The sequence below is a fragment of the Takifugu flavidus genome, chromosome 5 (genome assembly GCF_003711565.1).
Source record: "Takifugu flavidus isolate HTHZ2018 chromosome 5, ASM371156v2, whole genome shotgun sequence".
NCBI lineage: Eukaryota > Metazoa > Chordata > Actinopteri > Tetraodontiformes > Tetraodontidae > Takifugu > Takifugu flavidus.
Genome location: NC_079524.1, coordinates 7,591,114 through 7,600,244, shown reverse-complemented (window position 1 = coordinate 7,600,244; position 9,131 = coordinate 7,591,114). Strand labels below are relative to the sequence as shown.

Genomic DNA, 9,131 nt, shown 5'->3' with positions numbered 1-9,131 from the left:
CAATCCTGCAATAAGTGCGGAAAAAAACATGTGAATGGAAGACTGAGAGGGACAGAAGAAAACAAGAAGGTTCTTTCTCTTTTTTACTGCTCCAAGAGCTCATTATTCCTCAGAGTCTCTTCTGTCTAAAATGCACCTCCCCTAAATTACTTCACTTTTTTTGTTCCCGCCTTACCTACCCACAAGCCCACACTGTGTGTCCGGCTGTTTTCTCTCCTACTCTAGCACCGCCTCGTGTTCTCTGACTGGCTCTTTTATTCTCCTGTCCCCAGTACGACATCCCTCCTTTCCTTTCTCCTCCTCTCTCTTCTCTTTATTCCAGATTGCCTGCTCCAGCCAGTGTACTTTCAGAGAGCCCCTCGGTCACGATTGAGCTTCAGCGCAGGACTTTCCTCAGACCAAACCTGACACACCGCCGCTTAACTGAAACCTCAAGGTAGACAAAAGACCTTTTTGTTTTTGTGATGTTTTTTTTTTCTTTTTAACGTCTGCGGCTACATGTGGGGGAGCTTTATCAGTATAGACGTGCGTTCCAACAATGTGGGCTGTAGTTGAGCGTACTCAGTAGGAAGACTTCTCATCCTGTCTTCTCAACACACTCGGTTCTCATTACAGTTCAGAGGAAGCAGATCTGTTGAACGTGGCGGTTCTTGCATGTCATCACTGCTGATGATCAAGATCTTGGCTTGTTAAATGCATTTTCAATGCGCTCTATAGCAATGGAAACTTAAGAAAACACAGTAGTGATACATGTTACAAATATGAATGGGTGCTTTCGTCAGAACAGTCTGAGGTGATAAGAGCAGGTCAATTCGGATCACTCTTATCTTCCTCCTTTAGCGGCAAACCTTTAGCGGCAAACAGAAGGCTGATTGTGCACGTCATCAACCGATGTTACAATTTCAGCTGCAGCTATGACTCAGAACCACGGGGAGAACCCACAGAGAACCGCAGCTGGGGCCCGCCACATCCGAGCCAGGATGCAGACCCAATCGCTTCTGGCTATGAAGAGGGTGCGGAGCATCCGAAAGAATGATGTCAAAGGATTCTTCATACGAAATGCTTTCGTGCTCTTCACCATTTCTGCTGTCATTATTGGTGAGTGGCGAAGGACTCTTAAAATTCTTTTTCTTCTTATAATGAAGTTATCACTTTCTCTGGGAGTCTCAATAAATCCCGCAGCCCAGTCCAGGAAATTATTTTAATTAAATGTATAAAATTTTAGATTAAGTTAGCCGGGATCTGACCTGTGTCTTGATGCCATCAACCTCTTATTCTCCCTCAGAAGTCGTCCCCCCCCCCCCCCCCCCCCCCCCACCACCACACACACACACAGAGCTGCAGATGCTCTAGAGTTGCCATAACAAACATGTTTGATTGGGCAGTTCTTTGACTTCCTGCCACCACCCAGGTCCATTGTAGGTGGTTAACTTACCACCTCCAGTGGATAACTTACTACCAGTGGATAACTTACTAAGGGGGTGACTATCTGATATTTGAAATGTAAGACTTTCTGAACAGTTTATTACCCTGAAAATTGTTCCGATATGTAGTAGTACAGGACCCGAACGCAGGCCAGGACACCATGGCGGAGTGGTCAAAACAGTTTTATTTACAGGGAAGGGGAGCACACACTGACGACAGGAAACAGTCCTCCTGGACTGCCGGCGATTAGGAGGCAGCGTCTGCCCCTCACAGGTCCATCGGCGAGTCCCCAACCAGACGCAGTCCCCCTGGACTGCGGGGAACTCGGAACACCGGCAAGTCCCCAACCCACAGCAGTCCTCCAAGACCGGCGAGGACTCAGGAGTCCGGCGCGACACGCTCACCCCACGAACGTGCCCCGAGACACTGAAGGCAGAGGCAATCCTCCTAGGCTGCAAGGGGAGCAGGAGCGGTCCTCCAGGAGACATGGAACAGGAACAGGAGTGGCCCTCCAGAAAAACCGGAGGCTCGGAATCATGAGCGGCCCTCCAAGGCAACAGGAGCAGGAGCGGTCCTCCAGGGAAACCGGAAGCACGGGAACAGGAGCGACCCTCCAGAAAACGCAGAGCACCAACACACAATAGGGGAAGCGACCAAACAGCTTCACCACAAACAGACACCCTTACAAACACCCACACTAGACAAATAGACACACTCCCCACACAAACAGACACCCTGGCAGGCAGGCACAATCTGCTTAAATCGACAACGAGATTCAAATTGCTGCACCCAATTGTGCGCCCTTCCACCCCCTGCAGGACAAAGACCGACAAAATCCCAGAAACCCAAAAAAAAATTAGTCACACAGCAGGGAAGTTTAATTATTGCGCAATTACTGGTATTCCAAAATGTTATCATTCCGTAATCCAGTTATTCAGACAAGGAAATAGGATCAGAACATCCTGACCCAAACCCAGTTGTTATGAAATGCAGTGTTGGTTTGTTTATAGGATTTCCTTAAAAGGATATTCTTTTTCTGAATGTAGATCTCTTATCGCCAGTAATCATGAACTGTCTTATGATTGCGAGCCATTCTTATTAAAGTGTGATTCTTTGCATCCTTCCTGTCCTCCTCACTGCAGGCATCATCCTGGGGTTCGGCCTGCGGAGTTACAACATGTCCTATCGTGATGTGACCTTCTTCTCCTTCCCTGGAGAGCTGCTGATGAGGATGCTCCAGATGCTGGTGCTTCCTCTGCTGGTTTCCAGTCTTATCACAGGTTCGGCTGTTTTGTTTTTATATAAACAGATGATAAAACTATTTTTAAAGCCCATCTTTAAGGTACAGCAACGTGCAAAAGAATGCTCGGCACTAGTTTGTGAGCACTTTTTTGTCACGTAATTTTGTTACTCAAATCCTTTCCCTCATAAAATAATTACAAGGTTGAAACATTACTCATGCACATGTGAATAACAGAGAAAGTACAAATTTGTGCAACAACCTGCACACATCCAGCAGTGAACACACTCCAGCCTGGTGGATTTTATTTTTATATCAAATCTCTTCTTTCTGAAATAGACACACGGGCACCCTTACGGCTTGCAAAGCATTGATTTGTCGTAAACAACATGAGCCATGACCAAAAGAATTCCAGTCTTGCCTCACAGCCTGACACAGAAAATATGGAAAAATTTCAGCTGGATCTGTGTGTTTTGTAGCTGTGTGATTTCTGGGTAGACATGGTATTTTGCGCTCCACTTGATCAACATTTACCTCACAAGTGTCACAACTGTACTGTTTGTTCAGCCTATGCTGTTTGTTGGTTTTGGGCCCAGCAGTAGGTATGGTCAATGTTATGTCACGACTCAAGAGACACATATTAAAACTGGTGAATTTGTGACTCTATTAGTTGTTTTTAATGGCTGCCTCCATTTCAGAAGGGCAAAAATCGGAGGCTTCCTGTCATAATCTAAGTATGCACGGAGTTCCCTGACCATTGCTGCTTTGGCTAATCACACCTATCTGGTCTGTGGATGCTTTTGTCTGCAGTCACTGGGCAGTGGAAATCTCAAACAGGCTCAAAATGCCGGTACCAGATAACCAAACACACCAGTGGCAAAGCAAGGAGGCGGCACAGTGAAGGGATGACAGAATTATTTCTAATAATAAGTGGCTTTGTGCTGCAGGTTGGCAATAATATTACATCCTCTGACATCATGTCACATGGTTGCAGCACCAACATGTAGAAGACAAGGAAGACAGCTGTTCTCTTCACAAATCATATATTAGATCTGAGTGTCAAATGTTTCTTTAGCATGGTGTAGTCTAAAAGAAGTTGTGATTGTTTTCTAAATGTCTATTTTTGGTAGTATTAGAAGTCGTAGCTTAAGATTTAGTCACTGAATAATTTTTTGTTATGACTGAGCAATATCAAACATAATTAACTATTAAGTTCAGAAGATCGACATAAGTCTGATCTGAATTCTCAAATCTCTGCTCATATCCAGGATCATTATAGATCTAATAGGATAGCAGGAAGGAACCTGAATATTAAATAACTCAGGTTGAGTTAAAATGACAATATTTAGGGAAACGGGATATATGTGACGTCCAAATATATCAGGAAAGTGTTATTAATTCATATTATTTGGGTCATTTAATAGTATATTTTAGTAAATTATAATCATTAAATACAGAAGAATGGACCTTAATGAAATGTATTCATATCCATGCTTTATTAGAAAGCAATTGCTTGGTGTCTCTACATTTATGAAATGTGTACTATTTGCCATTCTGGATGTTAAAATGTTCAAATATCTATCAGGGTTTAAAACAGGCAACTATTGCCCAGCAGTGACCGATCTCCTTCTCTTCACCTTCTCCCTCACAAGGCGCACGTTTGTATTTGTTGAACATTTCCCAAATGAGGGAGAAGGTCATTCTCCTGACTTTGCTTCATTCTTGGTCCCTTTTCATCCCCTACAAAGGATGAAATTGGTGAGGCTGTGCCCACCGTTGCCCAGACAACAGACCAGGGTTTATTGGGTGCATGCCGGACTCACTAAGTCAACAGATTTTCCCAGGACCATCAGAAAAAGGAATAAGAGACAAAGAGGCACTCAAAGAGGATTGAGGCAATAAGAACAGTGCACAAGAAAGAGAGGAAGGGGAAAGGTAGGGGCAGGAAGGGCAGGCAAGGGGTATTAAGGGGAGTTGTAAAAAAGGAGGAGGTGATGCAGGTCTGGCGTAGAGAGCATTAGGGATGAAAGAATGCATGATGGAAGGAGGCGAAAAGCAAGTCGAGGGGCTTGTGGAGATAAGAACAACAGTGAACGTCAACGAAAGGATGTGGCCTCTGTTAAACTCAACGTTAATGCAGCACAGAGGAAAAGACGACACGCGTCTTTGCACAGTCGCTGCTTGACTGTTCTGATGTGACGTGACCGCGGCGGACATTAGTTACCAAACATCCAGCCTCCTCCTTATTCACACGTGCTACAATGACTCTTTTTTCCTGTCAGGATAAGGTTTCTGTTTCCAAGGGATAGTTTGTGTCACGCATCTGCCTGTTAATCTGTAACTGATGTGTCCGTGTCACTGTTTTCACAACAACCTGCCATAAAACTGGAACACATGCCAGTGTTGTGTAAGAAAGAAAAAACGGATGTGAGAATTCAGTGAGCTCCATTTATTCTTTGTTATGAAATCTGCCCTCCTGTTCTGTTATAACAGAACATATTCTTTGAATGGAGACGTATTTTGTAAGGTTGATCTACATCTGGGTGTTGCAAAGCAGGTGTTTGCTTTCCATTAAGCAAAGGTCAGATTTATTAGGTTTCAAAGGCCTCTTTGTTGTCACTGATGGGTGTGATCCACATCTAACTGCAGGTTTTTCCAGAAAACGTTTATATAGTTTTCAGATAATAGCTTCCCCCCCCCCCCCCCCCCCCCATTTATTTGAAGAATTCCTTCATAATCTCAACGTAATTAAACAGGTCCAATTACTGGAAGTATTAACATCCTCCTCATATGTGGATGAATAAAGAAGTATTGTGTGCTGGGACTTTTACAGGTGTGGCAGCTCTGGACAGCCGGGCTTCCGGAAAAATGGGAATGAGAGCGGTGATCTACTACACCACCACCACTATCATCGCCGTGACCATCGGTATCGTCATGGTTCTCGCCATTCACCCAGGCAGAGGAATGAAGGACGAGTTCTCCAAGACGCAGAAGATAGAGCAGGTCAGCCCGGCTGATGCATTCCTGGATCTTATCAGGTAAGTGGACACAACTTTCCAGACATACTGACATTAGTCAGTCAAGAAATTCCCCGATTCCCAGTGTTCTGTGTTCATGAATCATTTATTATTACCCGCTTACTATCACGTATCTGTGTAATTTTGTGTTTTAGGAACATGTTTCCTCCCAACCTCGTAGAGGCCTGCACCAAACAGGTACCACTTCTCTGCCCTCCTTTTCTAATTTTGATACATTAATGGCTTTAGAGCAAATTTTACTCACAGGCCCACCTCCTTCATAGTATTTAGAATCCCTCACAATAATCCACTTAATCCGTAGTGAGATGATGTTAATGTTAAATATTCACGCAGATGCAAGCTTCAGGTTTAACAGACATTGAGATTTAATCTGCCGGCAATGCAAAGATGACAAAAAGGATGCTATTATTAACCGCCCTTATGTTACTGTCCATTTTCTTGTTTTGAAAAACATAGTATAAGACCCAGTATGGCAAGAGGATAGTCCATGTGAGGATGACAGTGAATGACACGATATTCACACTCAATGGTAGCCAGGAGATAACCCGAGAGGAGACAGTCCCAGTTCCAGGATCAGTTAATGGAGTCAATGCACTTGGTCTGGTGGTGTTCTCCCTCTGCTTTGGTTTGATCATAGGGAGCATGAGGGAACAGGGACAGCCCCTCAGGGACTTCTTTGACTGTCTCAATGAAGCGATCATGAGGCTGGTCGCGATAATCATGTGGTAAGTACCAGGATGGGTGGACCATAGGGGAAGAATGACATTTCCATATCAACGGTGAGCCCCTCTGATCCTCAGGTACGCACCTATCGGCATCCTGTTTCTGATTGCCGGTAAGATTGTGGAGATGGATGACATCACAGCCATGGGGAGCCAGTTGGGAATGTACACGGTCACGGTCATTTGTGGCCTGCTTGTCCACGCCACTATCGTCCTGCCACTGCTCTACTTCATCATCACCAGAAAAAACCCATTTGTTTTCATTGCTGGGCTGCTGCAGGCACTCGTGACCGCGCTGGGCACGTCCTCCAGGTATGCCAGTGTGCAAAGAGAAAAAGAGATTTGATGGTTTTTCTACAAAATTTACTTATGTTTCTTACTCCTTTGTGGCCCACTTTCCTTCACCTTGGTCCCTCATCAGTTCTGCCACTTTACCCATCACTTTTAAATGCTTAGAGGAAAACAACAAGGTGGACAAGAGGGTGACCCGCTTTGTGCTTCCTGTTGGTGCCACCATAAACATGGATGGCACAGCTCTCTATGAAGCCCTCGCTGCCATCTTTATCGCTCAGGTCAATGACTATGACCTCAACTTTGGACAGATCCTCACCATCAGGTATGCATTAAAAACCTTCCAAAGTCAAAATTGTCCAACGCTGCAATGTTCCTCGCTGTCGTCATAAACTCCACACCGTCTCCTTCTCCACTCCTCAGTATCACAGCCACAGCCGCTAGTATCGGAGCAGCGGGAATCCCTCAAGCTGGATTGGTCACCATGATCATAGTGCTGACATCCGTAGGCCTGCCAACTGATGACATCACCCTGATCATTGCAGTTGATTGGTTCCTGTAAGTGTTAAAGATTGAAAAATGTCATATGTTTGCAATATATTTATTATTGTGGATGCTTGCTTTTCTGCCTTACTTCTCTCACGCCATGCCTTTGACCCCTCTCTGCCTCACCTCAGGGACCGCTTCCGCACCGTCACAAATGTTCTCGGAGACTCCATCGGGGCGGGCATCGTCGAACACTTGTCCCGCCACGAGCTGCTGAAAAATGACCCTGAGATATGCAGCTCCGTGGTGGAGGAAGCGCCGAAGAAGTCATATAACCTCGTCTGCCAGGAGAACGAGCATGAGAACCAGGCTTGTCCTGACACCGAGACAAAGATGTAGGAGACCTGGCTGTGAACTATCCTCTGAATATACGATTCATACTTGTAAAGATTTCAGTTGAGCTCTCCTCAATTTGTAAATCTTGATCATACAAGCTTGCTGGCTCAAAGTAAAGGTCAATTCCAGAAGACATCATTTTGTCCAATCGGAGTTTATTTAGGTTTGGAATTTGCTCACTTGAAATTCCTCAAATCTGGAAAAAAACATTTGCTTTCTCTTTAACAATTCTGTTGTTGGTTACTGTGTGTCTGTTATAGCACTGGTGGTGACTTTTTTTATTTTTTATTTTTTTGCTTTTGCTGTTAGATCCCAAAGAGGTCTCTGATGCTCATGGCACATCCACTCTCAAACATGTGATTACTCACGTCCTCCACTAGGGGAGAGCAGAGCTGTGGAAACGAACGCTGCTGCGGAGCAGACCTGCTCCGCTTTCACTGGGTTTTGTTGTGCAAAAAAGTGTAAAAATTGAGCATACTGCCCAGTTTTTTGGGATATGGGGACTGCACATGTGTAAAATTCTTCGGTTTTAATTTCTTGGTGTTTGGACTCAGAAATTATTGTCATTATGTCTTTTGTGTTGATTTCAGCCAGAGATCTGAACCCTAAAACAATTAGACAGAAGTCAACCTACACAGACGCAAACGGAAAACATAAATAGAAGTCATTAGACAGTAGATAAAAAAAAGTCACCAAAATATTATTTTTTACTCAAAGGTTAGCTTGAAAGAAATGAACACCATCAATAACCAAATTAAGTGCCAAAACTTTTAATATGGGTGCAGAAGCATGTATGGATGCTGATTAAATCGCTGTTTCCCTTTAAATGTCCAGGTGTTTCCTTTTTAAGGATTTACAGGATTTTAAGTTGACAGTGAAGAGATCTGGTTGGTCGTTAAAAAGATAACAGCATTAAAGCCTCACACCCATTTGTTTGTACAGCCAGTTCATGGGTTTTAATATCAACTTGTAGTCTAGTTTTTGAGTGAACTTTTTTTTAGAACAAGTGTAATATTTGCATACAAAAATGGAAAATGTAAAAAACCAAAAAACATATAGATACATTTGAATATTAGCCATAGATTTTTAAACTGTACTTGTTTAATTGAAGATTTCAAAATGTTCTAATCATATATCTATGGAATGCAAATGTATTAAAATCTGCACGATTCCCCCATTTTACTTTTTTTTCTCATACAAAAGAGAATCCTTGTTTATAATTACTAATGCATCTCGTTTTTTTTATACCGTGATGTTTTTTTACATACATATGCACACACACTTTTTTCTTAATAAAAGCTGAAATCAGTATTTGTACCTTTAATTTTAGTGTATTTCTGTACACATAATCTCCAATATTTATAAAATGCTCCAAAAACAATGTGTTGGAGAATTACTGAGTATTATGGCGGGTCTGTATGAGCACCGTTTCCAAGGTAACATGGTTTGGCATAAATAAAGCCAGCACTTTCTTCACTTCCAACAAATTTCTGAATAGAAACAATGATTCATTCATAGCTAATAAATGATTAG

General features: G+C 43.3%; 1 protein-coding gene across 1 annotated transcript; it reads left to right on the top strand.

The window, feature by feature from the left end:
- Positions 1–209: 209 nt before the first annotated feature.
- Positions 210–8,907, top strand: LOC130525392 (excitatory amino acid transporter 1-like). The gene is made up of 11 exons (XM_057032135.1): positions 210–436; positions 907–1,098; positions 2,568–2,705; positions 5,499–5,703; positions 5,838–5,880; positions 6,160–6,428; positions 6,504–6,737; positions 6,847–7,041; positions 7,140–7,274; positions 7,394–7,597; positions 7,908–8,907. Exons 2-11 carry the CDS (start codon positions 915–917, stop codon positions 7,924–7,926), a joined length of 1,626 nt encoding a protein of 541 aa, XP_056888115.1. The 5' UTR covers positions 210–436; positions 907–914; the 3' UTR covers positions 7,927–8,907.
- Positions 8,908–9,131: the final 224 nt, after the last annotated feature.